This window comes from Diprion similis, chromosome 4 (assembly GCF_021155765.1).
Source record: "Diprion similis isolate iyDipSimi1 chromosome 4, iyDipSimi1.1, whole genome shotgun sequence".
NCBI classification, from domain to species: Eukaryota; Metazoa; Arthropoda; class Insecta; order Hymenoptera; family Diprionidae; genus Diprion; species Diprion similis.
In genome coordinates this window covers 19,035,960-19,054,295 of record NC_060108.1, presented here as the reverse complement: position 1 = coordinate 19,054,295, position 18,336 = coordinate 19,035,960, and the positions used below count along the sequence as shown (strand labels likewise).

Genomic DNA, 18,336 nt, shown 5'->3' with positions numbered 1-18,336 from the left:
GTACCACTCCGTGTCATTCTACAGCACCCTTGATCATTCACCCTTTCAGAAGATACCAGCTCGCGAGATCGGATCAGTTTCTTACGTTTCTTTAAAAATTTACCACGAAAACAGGGTGAATTGGATTGTCTGCGTTGAACGAAACTTTCTTGAATTTTGTTTTTGTTTTTAAATTTTTATCGGCGTGATTTAGGCCAAAAGCGATTTAAGAACAAACGGATTCAAGATAGAAATTATATTCGTTTAAGCATCGTCCAAACATAGGAAAAAGTTTGTTTTCTCCGTACGAACTAATCATCGTAATATTACCTTGACTGGCATTTCGCCATATCGGTGTGTAAGTATGGTTGCGTAAGTTTAGGGGCTGAGCGAAGTCGTTTATTACCTCGAACGGCATTTCGCCATATCGGTGTGTAAGTATGGTTGCGTGAGTTTAGGGGCTACGCGAAGCCGTTATCTGGGGCATCCGCATTCTGTATATTCCAATCGCTATCTTTGCCTGCTGTACCAAGTACGTCATCTTCCCAGAGTCTGCCTCTCTTCATTGCGGCAGTATCAAAATGCTTTGCACCTTTGTTATACTAAGAAATGTTGAAAGAAGATTTGAATCAGTATGAGCAATATTGGGAGTCACGTTCTCTGATGATTGCGTCTCTTTCCCAAAATCACAAATTAGGTCCAAGTGTAATAACAATACAATTGTAATGTTTGGTAATTTACAATATACTAATTTTTTTCATACTCCTATGTAAACACGTTCTGAAATGTATACTCCGAGCAGTCACATTGACTAGAGTCCCTTGCTTTGTAGGGACTCTTCAATTGATCTTATTTTTTAATAATCATTTATCAATAACAAGATACATTTTACTTATTTTCACTCATCATGGTAAACCTCTAATGCTAAACGGAAATTATTTTTTACAAAAGTACGTCTGTAGAAAAATTGTGCAACTTCTCTAATGCGTTTCATTCTTTACTTACGACAACGTTTGTATTGCTAAGTTGTCCTACTGAATTGAAATTCAAAACTTGTGTGGAATTGACTTTATTTTCAGCCTTATGAGCAACAATATTTGTGTTCTTAGAAAGTAATTTTTCCGGTTATTTCATAATATCCGTCACTGGATTCGGAATGGAGCTGCGATATGTGCAGGGTACTCAATGTAAATTCACCAAACTTTGTATCCTTATGAGCCTGTGAACATGAAAGTCCAATTTCTTATTTGTGAATTTTGCATACAATTGATTCGATTCTACTTCAATAGGATCACATTCCAAATACCTTTAGTATTTTTGTTGCATCAAATGTCACTCGTTGTGCTCCCCGTCGGTCATCTTCAGGTATCCTGAATTTTGTGTTCATCAGTGTTATGTGTAGGTTCACTTTATCTGCATCTTTTCTGAGGAAGCCTAAAATACAGGAAAATATCGGGTGAGTTCAAGATAAACTTGAAAGACATGTGTGAAACCTTCCTTTAATTTAAAAATAAATCATTTTTGTCAGTACTTTAATTGATTTTTGGTTACTTGGATTGGCTTCATAATTTCACTACTGACTTCTAGCTTATATAAGTCCAACTTCAAAAGGCAGATGTAATTGTTCTGCTTCACATTATCCATAACATTGTGTTCAATTCTTCCTCACCAAGTTCGAAAAAATGATCCGAAATTTGATCAGCTAACTCCTGCAGAACATTATCCTTACTGTGTACTTTGGCATAAAGTACATTCACCTCAGCAGGATCATCATTCATGTAGTCGACTCCTTGTACAGTTAACAATAGAGGTCCATTTTTGAGAATAGCAGGGCTAAAATACAAAATTTAAACTGTTTACTTAACTAAATAAAGTGTTTCGTCTGACGACAGAAGGTATTAAATGACTTTGCGGTCGATCAAGATTTACTGTATTGAATTTCTATTGCTCGGAAAAATAATTACGTTTGGCAATAGAAAATTTCAACAACTTATATATTAATATACCTTTACTCTAACACATTAGTTGATTGGAAATTCACCTACGCAATTATATTTTCTTTGCAATATTCTAACGCCCTCACAGCTTCTTCTCTCTCTGTGCTGTCGACCAGAACTAGCATGCCGATAGTGAGGTGCATCTTCTTTGGATTTTGAAATATTTTTTCTTCGACACCCCTCATCGGCTCATTTATAGCCAATACTGACTCCTTGAATTTTTGGAACCCATTCTGAACACTTTCACAGTTTGTGGGTATTGATATAAAATGAGTGTAATACAACTTCTTTCTCGATGTTTTTATCAAATTGTCAATTCGATGGCGAGCCATAATAACTTTCTGACGTGTCGGACCAACTAGAACTAGAAGTAACGAAACATTAACAAAATAATTTCTATCACATATGTGTTAACTAGGTGATTTATTTTTTCACCAATGTCTCCATTCTGGCCTAATTTTGGGATTTGAATTGATGTCGACGTCTCAGTTTCTAGCCTTTTACGGGTCGATCCTTTGGTGCCGATGAGAAAAGGAAAAAATGGCCTGAAAACAAAAATGACCATTTTTGGTCAGCAGGCTTTTCATTAGAAACCAATTATAGCACTTACTTAGCGAGATAAAAGGTGTGCTTAAATTTGCCATTGTAGGGTTGCACATCAAACTCCTCGCTGGCAGAATCCTCATCACTATCGTAATCATCTTCCAGATACATTGATTCTTCCTGATAAGCAGCCGTGCCACGATCTTTGGACCATGCACCGCTATCACAAAATCTATAACACCTTCCGTCAATCCAAACTAATTCAGGACGCAATGTGCTGTTATTGTCCATTATTGAAATCGCTATCGGAGAATACCTTCTTCTTTTCTTCTTTGTTCCTCTAGTGCAACACCCCTTGTTATTGTACCGTTCCGGTACCACTGATATGCCTAAAGTTGTCTCTGCACTCATAAAAATAATTGTGTTAGAACTGAACATGGAGAATTGAAAAAAACGTGACAAGGAGCCACAGACGAGAAAAAAATTTCACCATCGCTTACCGATTGATTAGAATCAAATGTAGAGACGTATTATTTACTAGATATTTCATAAAACCACCATAACCTCTATGCTCAATCCAATGACAGTTGACAACAAGCTGGACACAACAATGTGAAAGAATCTGTGCGATTGTTGCCGTTGATCTGTACTTACCTGAAATTATACTGCGAAATGATGCTCGCTGGGATTTGCAAAATGCGACTAACTATCGGTAAGATTTATTACTTCGCCGGGACTTTCACGGCAAGTCAGAATTTTCTCGATGGAGAAAACATGTTGAATTCCAGAGAGGTTATGTTTTGCACCCAGCATCTCGTGAACCGGGTTTAATGATAAATTAAAAGCCAAATGGATCCAGAGGAGAAAGATGCTTGCATGAAATGCAGCTGCATCTGCATCTGCATCGAATGAAAAATGTGAGCATATTCTTGCGGTGTTATTGTACTGCAACAGGTGAGATATTTCACCTTTAATGATGATGTCTCCGGTCATCCCCAGAGAAATGATCGTGAAGTCTCCAATGCTCTTCAAAATGACATGGACGACCTGGAGTCGGTCTCTCGTCTAGGACCGGAAACATTGTGAGACAAAATGCTCGAGCAATTGCCGAAGGATAAACCTGTTCCACTGGCAACCCATGAATGTTTTAAAACTTAGTTTCGAATTGCAGATGATTTTAAGGTTTCCGTAGGAGTTACCCGACGTATTATAAGGGAATTGTGTCACGGTGGCGAACAGACAGTATTTATATGACAGGAATAGTTTTCTAAAGGATTCATAAAGTATGCGTCACGAAAAACATGAAAAAGTTACATTAGATGCTATTATGAAAATAATGATTTTATTCAAGTACAGTTATTTATTTTTTAGAGTACAATTTGACCTGCACTAATTTTAGAGAGAATCCATTTTTAAATTCTTTTTGCACATGGTTACTTATAATTTATCTTCATAACTGATGGTCGTTTCTTTCATTTGTATATAGCTGAGAAGAATTTTTCATTGTACATGTAATATTCACTGATACTGTGCAAAGGTACCGTAGCATAAAAATTTCCTGCAGGAAGTATCTTGAAATCCAAATTAAGTAGAACAAAGACTGGATGGTAATTGAAAATATATACAATGCTATTAGATATTCGGAACAATTTATCGCCACAACAAACTTTCATGAAATTATTTTCATCAATTCTGAAAAAGTACAAATATGTCTGTTAGAATAGTTTAAATCAGGGATCATAGGAATTAAATTTGTCATTCTATCCCAAATAAGGTTATCCAAAATTCCCGTAGCACAGATATTGACAAAGATTTGTGCGCTTGTTTCCGCAAGGCACATAGGCAACTTAAATTCCAAGATTTTGAAGGTTTTCAACGTCTGCATGAATCGTACAATGTTTATACTTGGCCAACCTTCTGCCTGAGCTAATCCTTTCTCATTCTTTAAAGAAGGGTCTTATTATCTAATACGAAAACCATTACAGGCATCGTCGGTAAGGACGTTTTTGTCTACTATTACAGCATCATTCTCATTGAATTCACCGAAAGCTGGGCCACCAGAGTCTCTACTCACAAATGATATCAAACCACCTACGGAACAGCTTGTGATAAATTTTATGGTATGAGATCGTTTACAGTGAGAATAGGTAGCGAATCGTCAGCACAGACTTTTCGGCCTCTCAATTTCAGTTTCAGTGCAACCTTAAAGCACGTGTCTGGAGACTTTGTTTTTATTCATCGGCATACTTCAAACAGCTACTCAATATATCATCTGTTTACAATCGCACGGTGTACCACGTTCAGATAATACTGCGAGAAACTCGTAACACAAGTTGTGCTTTCAATTTCATGTACGTCATCAGAACCTGTAACTTCAAGTGTAATTGTCCAAGAAGTACATGTTCGGGATCAGCAATGTCTAATATTCCTGAAATTATTCAGAGTGGATAGTTACGAAATCCCTGTCAAAGTAGTCAAATGAGCATCGTTCGTAATGCTGTCAAAAAATTGGGAAACTCGACGGTCATTAGTCACTACTTCTGTCCTGACAAAGGTAAATGCAGGAGTATCATTTACAGGTTCATCCAATTCTACTTTTGGCTCTAGCAGTTCCGTCTTAACTGCGAATGATTCTTCCATGTCTATCTGTTCTCTTTCAACTTCGTCAACTGGCTCCTCTTTTACACGAACTAACTTTGGCTGTTCCTCTGTTTGCATGCAACGCACTTCCTTTGGCAACCACTCTTCATCCACTTTGTATTTCACCTTTCTCTTTCTGCCTCTTCTGCTGCTTGTAGGCAAAGATCCCTGCAAGTTGCACGACGGCACTGCAGTTTTCTTTAAATGCCTTCTCTGCGAATCTATGTCTGAAAGCAAATAAAAGATAAGTAAACGTGAAAAGGATGATAGCGTTAACTACAGATTTGAACCCTAGGGTGTTTATAAATAAAAAAAAAAATTCTTTTTACTTCAAAACAGGTTAAAAAATTCCTTTTAGGTATAACAATACGCCTGTTATTTTTATACACAAATGGAACTCTTGAACCTGCTTTAAACACCCTATTGAACAGAGCTGTAAGACTAATTCCACTTCTCACTTTGCAAGCAGTAGTCATCTTTGACGAAGTGCAAAGAGCAGACTCGCATCCACGATGAGGCTTCCCGTTCCATTTTCAACATTTTTTCCCATGCTCGACGACGGTCAGTTTTCTCCAAAACACCAGATTCGTTAGGAAAATCTACAAATGTTTCGCCGGGCTTGGGGAACAGGTGTAATCTAACTGTCCCATGTGTGGAAGCTCTGCTTCTGCACCCACGAACCGAACAAGTTATGTTACTTTTCGTAATGCGTAAAGGGAATCGCATTCCAGATTCATTCCTGACTTTGTTCATTTTTTTCCAGCAACGGTTTACATTATTTATTTCTAGTTTTATATCGTGAAACGCGAGCAGAACTCACTGTCATTGTCTACATCGAATCTACTTTTCTAGTTTACACACGCTCTCATTTTACTCACTTGCATTAGTTCAAAACTCTGCCGTAGATCATATTATTCGTTCTACTTGACCGACCGATGTTATACTTAACGTAAATTTTTGGATCACACGGAGACAAAGCTGTAAAATTCATTTAGCATCACAGCAAAACTCTACTTTAAAAGGGAATGTACAAAAATCGAGCCTCGATTACTTTTGATGAAATGAAAAATCGTGCATTTGACAGATAATAGAAGTATCTACTTTTTCTGCTTATCGGCAATCGGTACGGTGAGACTCGCAAAACATGTGATAATTCAAACAGTTTCAGTCCCCTTTCAAACTTTTATTATTATGCACTAATTAGATTATTTATTTTATATCCTTGTTCAAATTTTGAAATTTGTACAGGCTGCATAGTTTTCACACTTTAATACCGGTAATATCGCAGGTTATCACTTACTTATATATTATAAGATGGCGTTACTCATCAATTTATCCCAATGTCGTCTACACGAATCACTCTTGCAGCAAGCGGGTCGGAATAGTCGGTATAAAATCGTGAAAAATGATTCGTAAATATGATTGAAAAATCGGGACGCATTCGAAGAGTCGAAATGGCTCTTTGTAAAAAAATTAATCTTGCCTGTGATTGCAAATAAAAATACTGAAATACAGATTCTTAGGTTTTGCTCGAAAAAATTAAAATCTTTTAATCTTTTCGTGTACTTTTGATTTTCTCCACGACTTTAGTTATCAACAACAGTCATCAATCATCCAAACTGAGTCCGCATTGAGACTGAAGTTCTTTCACGCATTGATTTTTTACCTATTTTTCTCAATATAAGTCTATATGGGAGCTGGATGTTCGTGGAAAAAAATTAACATGCAATATTAATCAAATGTAAGATTGAACGCCGAACATGACGAAATTTGCATTATTTTGCACGATGTAGAGTCAAGACTTATCGTTAGCTAATAGTGTTTGTAGAATGGTTACAAGAACCAAGAGTGAACTTATGTGTATGAGTAAAAAGTTGAGTAGGTATTCCAAAGTCCGCTTTTCCAAATTCATACATACTTCTACCTGATTGTGAGTAAAAGTTTGCTAACAAAGACGACGTTCGGAGTCACCGAAACGACTCGGAATCTGAATAATAGGCTGAATGCGTTTGGCATATAAAAAACTCGAAAATAACCATTAACTGAGAGGTGGAGTGCTAAATGAACGTCCCGACGAACCGGACCCGTCTCCATACAATTCGCTCGATCTTCGGCCCGTAAACGACGAAGCTCCTCAAAGTATCGGTGCGGGTTATTGAAAGAAATACATCAAAGTCTCGCAATTTGATTACAACTATAAGAATTCGCCTGAAAAGTCTAACCAAAGTCAAAATAACTTCTGACACATACGTTTAATTTCTTTATTCATAATCCCTGGTTGAATCCCTCCTGCACGTCGTGCCTTCAGAAATGAATCAGCTCAAAGCTTACAAATTATAAATATAAATATTATTATTAAAAAAAAAAAAAGTAATAATCACACAATACGTCGACACTTGTCATCCTAACTAAACTGAATACAGCAAGAAAGGAGGAAGAAGAAAACTAAGAATAACAGAACGGTGCTAGCGGCTATATAGCGACGTGCAAAAGTCACGCAGCACTCAGCAGTTATACGAAGGTTGGAAAAATCGCAGTAAATCATCGCTGAGTACCATTCGTGTCCATTCTGTCTATACATATGTACGCGCCTAATGTCCCCCCATGGAATTGTCGGGCCAACAGATAGTCTCTTTGAGAGGCTCGAGGGCCATTCTTAGACTGTTCGCGACGCGAGAGGGGCGCCGCTGGTGTATCGAGGATCCCGATCGGGAATTCGCAGCAGCGGTCCCTGCAGCTTTTGCCGGCGTCAAAAACTTCCGCGCTATGTCTATATTCAAGGGGATGACAGTCCGACATCCGAACAATAATTCTATGGATACTTGGCAACGCTCCTGAAACTATTATATTACAATACATTGCAGCGCGGGGTGAAATCGGGATCCGGGGATTTCGGGGAGCGAGTTACCGCACCCCGGAGTGAATCGTGACAATATAAAAAGGAAACGGACCTTCCTCCTCGCACCCAGGGGTGCACGCTTCCACACACGTGCACCTCGTATTTCCCCCTTGCTTTATTCACTGGAAAATTCTCATTGGCTGCTGCTTTCATCCAATGAAAATACGGAGGCGTTCCTCGGCCAAGTTTCCAGCACCATAATCCTCGCCTAGGGTAGCGTTAAAACAGAGTTACCGCGTTTGCAACATCTTACTGCATCACTTGCAACTTATTTTCGGTAGTTTTATTTTTTATTATTTTATGGGTCGTTCATTCTCTGTTTTGTTTTATGCTAAACAGATTCGGCTGGTTGGAAATTAGATGGATTGAAATATCGGAATATTGCAGATGATCGGTTCTTGACCCCAGAAATATCGCAGTTGAGGCAGGGGGTGAAAAGATAAACGAGAAAGATGTGAACACAAAGCTGCAATGTAAACACTTATAAGGCATTTGTGGAAAGGTGAAATGAAAAATAATTGTCAAACATGAAGATGAAATACTGCAAAAGTACAGACATACTCAAAACAACATCCACCGATGTAGCAGCGGGTGAAATCATTTATAATACGCAATTTAATTGCATGGCATGTGTGGCATTGAAAAGCAAGACTAGTCCACGCTACGTCTATTCGTTGTCTAAACGCGTCGTATTACAATAAATTCATATCCGAATTACATTCGGTTACAGAAGCTCTATTATATAGGATACAACATTGTAAATGTGGGATCGTTAAATTTTCTCCGGGTCAAGCCCAGAGGTTTGTGTCTGTATAAACCGGTTGAGAAATACCATCGTAAAAACCCAAGAGTCACAGCCACAGTCACGAATTATACGCACGTACGTATATACGGTATAACTTTCGAATGTGTATATAATACGAAACTAGGTGTTGGCCTACAAACATCTTTTTTTACACACATCGGCAATTCTGTGCGTCCGTACAACACGCGTCTTACGTAACATCAATATCTTCTACATTATGATGCATTCAATTCCGAGACGCGTCGATTTCCATACTCGAATTTTAATTCATGCGTGTGTGTATGTATGTATGTAGGTATATATATATATATATATATATATACATAGCTGCAGTAGCAGTAGCTGTGTAGAATCATACGTGGGAATCGGGGCTTTCCGTTTGCGGGACGCGAGGCAAGCCGGGGAAGACTTTCGGTGATTTCCTGAAGGTATAAGAAGTCTGTATTTACAGACTTTCAGTGACTCACGACTCTTTTGATGCACGTCATTATGATTTGACAAGGTTGACCGATCCGATCGGTGCGCGGCATGTGTAGACAGACGTACGCATAATCACTACGTATATTACACTTGAGTATATTATACTTGCATCCGGTCAGTCTGCGGGGCGTATATCGAAGCAAACGATAAAAAATTAATTTTCCTGTTAGCTTTCCAGGTTTTCTGTAGGAAAGGAATCCGTTTATCCTTATTTTTTCTACACGTTTCTTCGTCTTTACAGAACATGAAATACTAGAGATAATTCTATAAGTTAGAAACCCGTGAATAGATCGACTAAAATTAGGTACAGGCATGTTATATTAGGTATTGGATATCAAGTATTGTTGCTATTTTAGAAATCCAAAGGTACTGATACTAATAATCCGTAGCTATTTACGTAATAACCAAAATATACTAAGTATCTAATCGTCCGGGAATAAAAATACATTTTATGAAAATTTTCATTGTTACGAGCTACGGTTTTGGATTTTTCCCGTTGACTTTTCCGGGTGTTTATTAATTACTTAGTGAAATTCTCTGACGTGTAGGTATATATGTATAACCGATTTCCAGGATCATTGCGGGACGAGCAACATATTCAGCGGCTGGTCATCGTAGAATTACCACGAAATTTTCTACGAGTTGGAAAAATGGTTCTGACGAAACCATTGGAATTAACACGGAGGTCAAAATTCGACGCAACTAATTCATTAACGATAAGTAACATTTGATTACTAAATTTTATAGAATTACGTATATATGTATAACCGAAGAAATTGATGTCCTTCTAAGTTCGTCTTTACTTCTTAACGAATAAAACGTCAATAGGTATAATAAAATGCGTATAAGGTTATTTATATTCCTTGTAAAATTTGCCGAAGGTATATCAAGCGGTACTTTCCATCCACATATTACACCTATATATGTATACTCCAGACGTAAGCACAAAGGTAAGTATCAAATGCAGGTAGATATGGATAGCGTGCCTGCATGGAAACTGCATAGTCTTACGTGTTTCCATGTAATTATTTAAATTTCGTGGTTGCAGCTGTTTCGGCTTCGCGAGAGCCGTTAAAATACGGTAATTACAAATGCACATCGTACAGTTGAAAGGCGTTTACCATCGCGAATGTACGATTCATTGGTAAATCCCGTACGTGTACGCCGTGTGAATTAGCAAGGTGATTCCTACGATGACGATGACGTTGCAGTGGCTTATGCTCGAGCATGCAGATTTCTGCAGTTTCTCTCCCTGCAGCTCATCTGCCTGCGATCGAATCTGTGTTTGTACGTGTATTTACACGCACCGGATAATCTATTTTTAGACTTTAGAGAAACATAAATGTGTGTACGGCAGCTTAAGGTCAGCCGTCTCTCTTCTCTCAGTCGCATATGGTTACCTATAAATTTGACCACGTTCAAACAAACTGCATCAAACGTCAACTGGCTGAACGCCGAAATGGATCTGCTCCAGACGCAGTTTTATATCTGCTGGATTCGTAAACCAAGGTGCGATACGTACATTTATTTATCTACGATTTATTACCTTATCATATAATAATGCAAGCATGCCTTAACATTCTGTACATTTTAGTTTTTTATATTCGGCTATATAGAGAAATTTTTGTTTACCGTTAACAAACGGATATTTCGATATAGCGAAATAAATGTTGCGTTATTATTACCAAATTTTAGTTTGACTCAAATATGATTTGTTCACTGTTAACATATTTCTATCGATCATTATTTGGCTCAACCAAAACTCGATAGTAATAACGTAACATTTATTTTGCAAATAACAAATTAACGCAGTTTTGCAGACTTATTCGGAAATTGGGAAGGCTTACTGAAAAAAATAGTTCAACTTGCATCGCCTGGTCGTAATTTTTGAACCTGAAATTTATAAAAATGGCGACTACGTGATGGTATAATATAACCATGCATTGTACGTTATTTTTCATATATCTACATTCATATCCTACTCATTGCACTGGAGCAGGAAGGGAGATCCGTTGATCGTAATCGCATCGAGTATTAAAGCATGATCCTCCGAAACGGATCAAGTGTCCCGTTTCCTGCTCCAGGAACGAGGAACGTAGTTAGGGATTCGTGCCCTCGGGATTCGGCATACCAGGCTTATACGTACACACCTACCTAAGTATACGAGAGTGCAGGCAGAGTGCAGACTTCAGAGTTGCGATTACGAACCCCCCGGATCAGCGTTTCAACCCTCGCGATTTCGCCCCTCCTATAACACGTATCTACCCTGGCTCCAACGTACACGTGATACGTAGACATATACATATCCCTATGTGCCGTAGAGAGTGGTCCACCACGTCAGTCAGTCGACACACCCAGATTTTCCTCCTTCATTTTGAAAATATTACATTCGTGCGAAAACGAAACGCTGCGCAAAGTTCAAGTTATTTTCTACGCTTTGTAATAATAAACAAAGCTAAGATCGATCTCTGAATGTGAATTAGTTCAGGTAGTCAGAAAGTACCGAAATTTTCCAGATCTATATATATGTATATATATATATATATTACAGTTTTGCAAAAGATAACTTATCGTAATTAAAATAAAAAAACATGAATATCTCAATATTTTTTCTCATTCAATTCAGTACCTACTGGTGAAATATTTTTAGGTGAATAACAAACTCGAAAAATATTTGCAAAAATGTTTATTACACATCATCGTCTCACCGAAAGTTTCTACTTTACAATTAGCCCCGGGTTGACGATTAGCGTGCATATTTTAATCGCAAACACCGTTCGCAGTATGTACTTTATACAACTGCATACATATTGTTTGCGTATAATCATTGAATGCGAGAGGAATAACTCCTCTCTGCAGCTCGTGCTGCACAGCACTTATCGTCAGAAGAGGCTGACGAATCGAGCGACGAGTTTCATCCAGGCAGGTTCGTCTACCGACAAATGAACACCGCTCGTTCCTGAGTGGGGGTATTTAGGGGCGGCTCAAAGGCGGGGCGAAACGAGCATGATCCGATGTCGAGAATCTGGAACGTCAGTCAGTCTCCACTGGGACGCCGAAGAGGGTAGAGTTGACGTGCCGTCGACGCCGCCGCGCAGTCAGAAAACGTTCTAAATCATCTCTCGAAAGTGACAAACTCGACGTTCGCCGAATTTCCAAAGAATTAAGAAAAAAAAAAAAAGAAAAAAAAAGAAATTAATCCCACGAACGATAATTAATTATTGCCAGCGTATATTGGTGATAACGAAACGAATTAAAAAGAAACTAATCATACTTGTTAATTGCCCGGGACGCAGAGGAGGAGAAAAGTATCCGTGAAGATAGAGAAAAAACACTTGAGCTAGGCCAGTGTGGTTCACCGCGATTGGTGCACCGTGCGATCGGAACGTGCTGATCGATCGAGAACTGGACCACCACCACCCCTGATTAAGATGATGCAAATGTCGCTGGGGGGCAGCGAGGCTGGAGCCGTCGGCGGGCTGGGGGTCGGGGTCTTACCCTTCGACGGAATGGGCCTCTACGAGCAACCAAGGCCCAGGTTCGTCTTCAAAATGCCCCGCGTCGTTCCGGACCAGAAAGCCAAGTTTGAGACCGACGAGCTATTCAGGAGGCTGAGCAGAGAGAGCGAGGTGAGTCGTTATATTGGAGTTTTGTTTTCTTCCTCTTCTTTTGCTTTCTTTTTGAGGAAAAAACAAAGGAAGGTTTTTCGTGTCGGTAATATCGAGAGTTGCCGTGTGTAGATCTATAATCTATAGCGTTGTAAGGACCACACGCCGTGTTTTACGGCGATCTTTGTCCGCTAACGATCAGCTAACAGGTAGACAGGTAACAGCTCAGGTGTCTACGAAAATCTCTCAGAAAGGTGACCGATTACTGAGGAATTTCTTTATTCCGGAAGTAGAATTCACGCTGCTAGGTTTATATACCCGTGATCGAACCTGCATATTTTAATTAATATTATATACCTACGCAATTTTTTACTGGGACTTGCGGACGGCGCTAAAACGGAGGCGGATTTTCCGTGTGATCGATCGATGAATCAGTCTTTCTCAATGTCAGTCATACTATTACGGCTAGTTTTACGTTTCTGGGAATATTGGAAGAAATTTTACTTGTTACATCGATTAACCTTGTCTCACGATCAGTCAGCAAATTTAAGGTTTTCGTGTGTATTTTGCAAAGACGATACGCGTAATTGATTTATGTGACTATAAGTATAAGGTCGCTTTGTTTTCTTTTCACTTTTTGCGTTGTATATTTGCGCATCTTAATTAAAGTCGATTTTATTTTTATTTTTATTTTAGATATTTGAATTACAATACGTCGAAATCAGGCTTCGCCTCGAGTTTAGCTTGAATTCATTAAAGTACAGAAACTGTTTGATAACGTACAGCAGCGATGTTGTAAGTTATCCGCCGGAAACGGTATACATATTTATATTTTCTTCGCGGACGTCATCCAGTTATACACACAAGAACTTCACTTCGAGTCGGAGAAAACAACAACCGCAATGATAAAGACTAAAGTATAAGTAGCTGAGGTCGTTGGTTTACCTATACTCACATGCGTACTTGTTCATTAGGATGTAGTTTTAAACCTCTTGAAAATTACAGAATTATACAATATAATTGAAGTGTGCTGCGGTACCTACTCGAAAAGACAGTTTCTACGAATTTGTTTATGGTTAAGTAAGTGGCTAAATACAGTCTAATGAGATCACTCCGAATCGAATCACATTTTCCACTTGCGATTTCTTACTTCGATTTTCATCGAACAACCCAATGGACAATATCGTATACCCGAGCCCCGAAAAAGGACAATCGTTTTTACGAGGCGTTTCAATTCGGTCAAATAATTTAACACACTAATCTGACTTTCTAGCCAAACATGCTAACATGCATTCAAACATGCATCATTCATTTTTGATTGAAAAGATGCGAACATTTCGCAATTCTAGATAAAAATATTTTCGTAAATCTAGATAACAAAAAGATAGGTTCCTACTTTTCACCATCTCTATATTACAAATTGTTATAATATTGACGATCAGGTACAACAAGAGCTAAGGATGGAAGCTGCCAACTTTCTCTCCGAGGTATTCTGAGACCTGAAATTTTCCGGGAATCAGAAATATTGCACAATCGACTGTGTCGAAAGTTTAGAGTGTAGTTAGACCACCTACAGACTCTCGTGTAATAAACAATTTCTAAATAATTACTGTTTTACATTTTTTTTTTTTTACCAGGTCAGGTACACTTCCTATCATGACAGGCCAAGGGAGGAGCAGCAGGTCCGTTTCCAAACTGGATGTCGCGAGGGACACACAGAGATTGCATTCGCGGCGACAGGAACGAATCTTCAGCTAGTTTTCGCCTCTGCGGCATCCGGATTTTGCGGCGAGCCACGCGAATGCGATTTCGACAAGGAGCACGGAAAGGTGAGAAGGAACAGAAATATGTCTATACCTACTTCGATTTACGATGGCGTTCAGACTCAATCGAGCCGGTGATAAAATGGTAATAAAACCGATTGTCACACGCAAACTATAAACAATAACCAACGAAGTAAAAAGTTTCGGGGAAATTCCCTTGAATATTGTCATGCCGAATGCCACCCGCGGCTTAACTGCAAGCAACCCAGATGAGAACGAAGTCCGAATCAACTCGCTGTGCACAATATATCGTATACCTATGTAGGTACTTTGTCAATTACACTCTTGATATTTTGAGTCCAAATATTTTCTATTGCCCATTGTCTCTTCTCTTGACCAAATAACCACTCGATGCGACGCGGTTTTATTGCAGTACCTGCCTTCTACGATCCTACCTACAAACGCATGACGTGTAGGTCTGGGATATACTCTAACGGTTGAATTAATTAATAGTGAGTTTAAACGCAGCTGTGTGCGTGTTTATTACATTATTTGTGATTCTTCTTCGAACTGTGACGAAAAAGTTAACTTTCCCGATTGTCTTCGATTGTTTACAATCAGTCCCTTCCAATTTGCCGAATGTTTGCAGACATAAATTAGGCACCCGGTCACGGTTCCGATGGTCCAATAAAGTACCTTTATTTCACCTTTTAAAAGACGTGAAAATTCCTAGCCCGGCAGACTGCCGAATATCTGTACGTAAAGTTGTAGGAGAAAATTTGAGGCGAAAGCGAAGGGAAGGAATTGTAGGTACAATAACCATTAAGAATTAGGGCCCCGTGTATACCATTGCTTGCAGGAATTATGGTCCGCTTTGCGTGGGTGTCGATGGATGTAAAGGCTGCACTTGTGTACACTGCAGTTTAACGACGTTACGAATTGGTTCATACATACATATATACCCATACATTATATACTTTGCTCATTGTCCGATGTCCAGCAAATTGGGTCTTAGGTGTCTACGATGAAAACGACCTTCACACCGCTTACACTTTATTCTATACGACAATTATTCTTCAGTGCGCATAGGAATTATTTGCGGAGTTATATTTTGGTCCAGCAATTTTCGCGGTGAATAATTTTCATGATTAATTTTTATACCTACAATTTCTTTTGTCTATTTTCTATTCTATTTTTAAGAATTCTTTGCGTACACTTCTATTCTGGTTCGTTCCATGACGCAGGAGAAAAATAACATCGCGCGGCCATTTTGAATGCGGAATTTGTCTTTAGTGATTTTAATTGAAACCAGTAATACCAGTTGGTACTCGTACCGTCGCCATTTCGTAGTACGACGTCTCGGTAAACGTATACACCTATACGTCTTGAAATATCTTCACAAGCGCCTGCGCCGCAGGAGCTGACAATGAGACGACGCACGACGCCGACGCCCGGCGTCGGGACGCCATCGCGATCAATAACGACGCAACGCGACGTCATTTTCTGCGCTGATTCTTTCCCCATTGAATTGTCCTGCACGGTATTTCCGCATCTGTTACATAAAAAATCCAAAGTTTAGGATCAATTTGTAGGAAAACATTCGACATGCTCGAAACTGCAAGACCGACTTCAGCGGGCGGCTGATCCCAGCAGGCGGACACTAGACAGACAATTAACGTCTTCAAGGGTCTGCTCGAAGTAGTTTCACCTATTTAGCCTAACGCCAGATGCTTTTCTCTGCAGGGCTAACACAGAGAGCGGCTCGTAAATCTTTCGAGAGTTCTTTCGGCCCTCGGTTCAATTGGCTCTTGCCCCTTGGCTCGCGCGAGGCTCGTGCAGATCCCATAACGGATATGCCGGGCGAAACGTGGCTACGAAATCGAGAAAACGCAGTTGGGGAAACGGTATCTCTAGACTTTGGCTACCGAAGTGCCTTTCCGAAACTCTGCTCCGTGACTCTGACCGTCGGCAGAGGCTTAAATGCTCTTTTCGGGGTTCAAGAAGCCGCGGTACACGCCTTTTTCAAAATAATACTTCGTCCTGACCCCTCGCCCGAGCATCGAGCTGACATCCAAGCGACGCTCTCCTAATTTTACGCAATTCTTTAGAAGGGATTCAGGAAACACGTAACTCAGATTTCATTCATGATTCCCACAAAGAGAAGAAAAAAAAACGAAACTAAGCAATTATGCTTGGACATCTGAATTGAAAATAATTTAAATACCATACATCGCAGATAAAAAGTTTGGCTTATTTTGAAGTTATGTTCGAGCGAAAATCTTTATAGAAAAATTTATCTAATCAGGCACTACGCGGTCTAACGATAAAATATTACACCAAATCTGTAAGAAAACTAAAGTATAATAATTGCTCTTGCGTTAATACCTGATTTTTTCTTCCAACTGGTATACATAAAAATTACGAGGCGTATAATATTCGAGTAAACTCAAGATCTTGAACACTCCAAAAAGTACGGTATTACCGGATGTAAAAGACCCAGACCGGAAACGCTATACTCGAGGAACTGAAATAGCCGCGATAATGTAGGTAAGGTGGGTTTTAATGATTCCAAGTACCGAGAACTTGTACGAAATGAACGTGTATAGATTGAAGAGTTATATTAACGTGTTTTGCGCGATATGCGATTCACCAGGATACCATACAGAGAATCTGCAGATACACTCGTACGGGAGGAGGGCGGCGGTATATAAAAGCATCGCGAAAGCAAGAACTGCACAGTGCTCGTAATCAATTATTCCCCGTCGCTCGTGTTTTGTTTTATCTGACAAAGCGGGACACGTGCGGCGCTTTGTTCACCTCTCTGCAGTAGGTAATAATTACGAGAGAGATCCATGCGCCTGATAAACAGCTCCCGCACCATGCAAGGGCCTTAATTCCTACCAGCCTCGTTATACCTTTTCCTCTCTTTTTCCTTCCTTTTTGTTTTTCTTTCTTTCATTTCTATTCCGCTTCTTTCATGCGCCAGCTACTGCAGCCCTTTCACTTGAGTTATCTGACCGTTAAAGACCATTAAGATAAACCTGACAACTCTATCTCGGCATTGCATTGGGATATACCTTATATACTTATCACGGTTTAAATACGCTGTATACAATCACTCTTCGGTCATTATAAGTATTTGCTTGTGAATTTGAAGGGATTTTCTAATTACAACGCGGTTTAATTACGGCGCAGTTAATCGTCCGTCTCGTCAAACGGAATCGTGTTAAAGTCACGAGGTGAACCGCTGCGAAAGGTTCGCAGGCGTTTCAACGAATCTAACGTCGTGGGCAGAGAAGCATAAACGTCAGTGGACCCCGTTTTTCCTTTCCTTTATTTGTGAGACAGGTGAGAAATACTCCGAACACAATAGGAATGCAGGTTTCGGGCGCGCCGAACGTTCGGCAATTTCTTCTACGGCTATCTTTACGACGGTCCATCGAGTCGCCGAAAGTTGTCAGAGCCTAACTTTCACGCTGTATACCTACCTAAACTAGCTTTTGCAGAATCGTATTCCCTCGCACCTTTAGAGCAACATTTTCAATGGAATTTATCCTCCTTCTCAGCTGAGCTGTAAACTGCAAATTAACCTGCACCTTCGGCATATTGAGCTGTCATTTTC

The 18,336-nt window shown here is 39.5% G+C and overlaps 4 protein-coding genes across 8 annotated transcripts in view; 1 reads left to right on the top strand and 3 right to left on the bottom strand.

Moving 5' to 3' along the window:
* Positions 1–8,011, bottom strand: part of LOC124405531 (schwannomin-interacting protein 1 homolog) — a 31,328-nt gene extending 23,317 nt beyond the window's left edge. Inside the window, exon 1 of the mRNA XM_046880495.1 lies at positions 8,001–8,011. The gene's annotated coding sequence lies outside the window, so the exon portion shown is untranslated. The remainder of the gene's footprint in view (positions 1–8,000) is intronic.
* Positions 1–18,336, top strand: part of LOC124405533 (protein big brother-like) — a 53,211-nt gene that overhangs the window by 17,819 nt on the left and 17,056 nt on the right. Inside the window, exons 1-2 of one of the 3 annotated variants that reach the window (XM_046880504.1) lie at positions 12,191–12,972; positions 14,589–14,780. In XM_046880504.1, the coding sequence (XP_046736460.1) occupies positions 12,775–12,972; positions 14,589–14,780 (390 nt within the window). In that variant the 5' untranslated portion in view covers positions 12,191–12,774. Of the gene's footprint in view, positions 1–12,190; positions 12,973–14,588; positions 14,781–18,336 lie in introns of those variants that run through there. The other 2 variants (XM_046880506.1, XM_046880505.1) reach the window with 2 other exon arrangements.
* On the bottom strand, positions 1,032–2,916 carry LOC124405532 (activating signal cointegrator 1 complex subunit 1). 2 transcript variants are annotated; one of them, XM_046880503.1, is made up of 6 exons: positions 2,587–2,916; positions 2,412–2,521; positions 2,025–2,340; positions 1,649–1,812; positions 1,286–1,413; positions 1,032–1,215 (listed from the first exon to the last, which is right to left on the bottom strand). In XM_046880503.1, exons 1-6 carry the CDS (start codon positions 2,808–2,810, stop codon positions 1,162–1,164), a joined length of 996 nt encoding a protein of 331 aa, XP_046736459.1. In that variant the 5' UTR covers positions 2,811–2,916; the 3' UTR covers positions 1,032–1,161. The 2 variants fall into 2 exon arrangements, with proteins under 2 accessions (XP_046736459.1, XP_046736458.1); XM_046880502.1 differs by having other exon boundaries at positions 1,032–1,198; positions 2,587–2,915.
* On the bottom strand, positions 4,564–6,087 carry LOC124405534. 2 transcript variants are annotated; one of them, XM_046880509.1, is made up of 3 exons: positions 5,618–6,087; positions 5,097–5,386; positions 4,564–5,016 (listed from the first exon to the last, which is right to left on the bottom strand). In XM_046880509.1, exons 1-3 carry the CDS (start codon positions 5,910–5,912, stop codon positions 4,954–4,956), a joined length of 648 nt encoding a protein of 215 aa, XP_046736465.1. In that variant the 5' UTR covers positions 5,913–6,087; the 3' UTR covers positions 4,564–4,953. The 2 variants fall into 2 exon arrangements, with proteins under 2 accessions (XP_046736465.1, XP_046736464.1); XM_046880508.1 differs by having other exon boundaries at positions 4,564–5,386; positions 5,618–6,080.

Excerpts from the sequence above, each read along its gene's own strand:
- LOC124405532 (XM_046880502.1), bottom strand. The coding sequence starts at position 2,810 with ATGGACAATAACAGCACATTGCGTCCTGAATTAGTTTGGATTGACGGA. Across the intron at positions 2,522-2,586 it reads CACACCTTTTATCTCGCTAA|GCCATTTTTTCCTTTTCTCA; the intron begins GTAAGTGCTATA and ends TTTTGTTTTCAG. Across the intron at positions 1,813-2,024 it reads TGCAAAGAAAATATAATTGC|CCCTGCTATTCTCAAAAATG; the intron begins GTAGGTGAATTT and ends TTTGTATTTTAG.
- LOC124405534 (XM_046880508.1), bottom strand. The coding sequence starts at position 5,912 with ATGAACAAAGTCAGGAATGAATCTGGAATGCGATTCCCTTTACGCATT. Across the intron at positions 5,387-5,617 it reads AGATGACTACTGCTTGCAAA|ACATAGATTCGCAGAGAAGG; the intron begins GTGAGAAGTGGA and ends ATTTGCTTTCAG.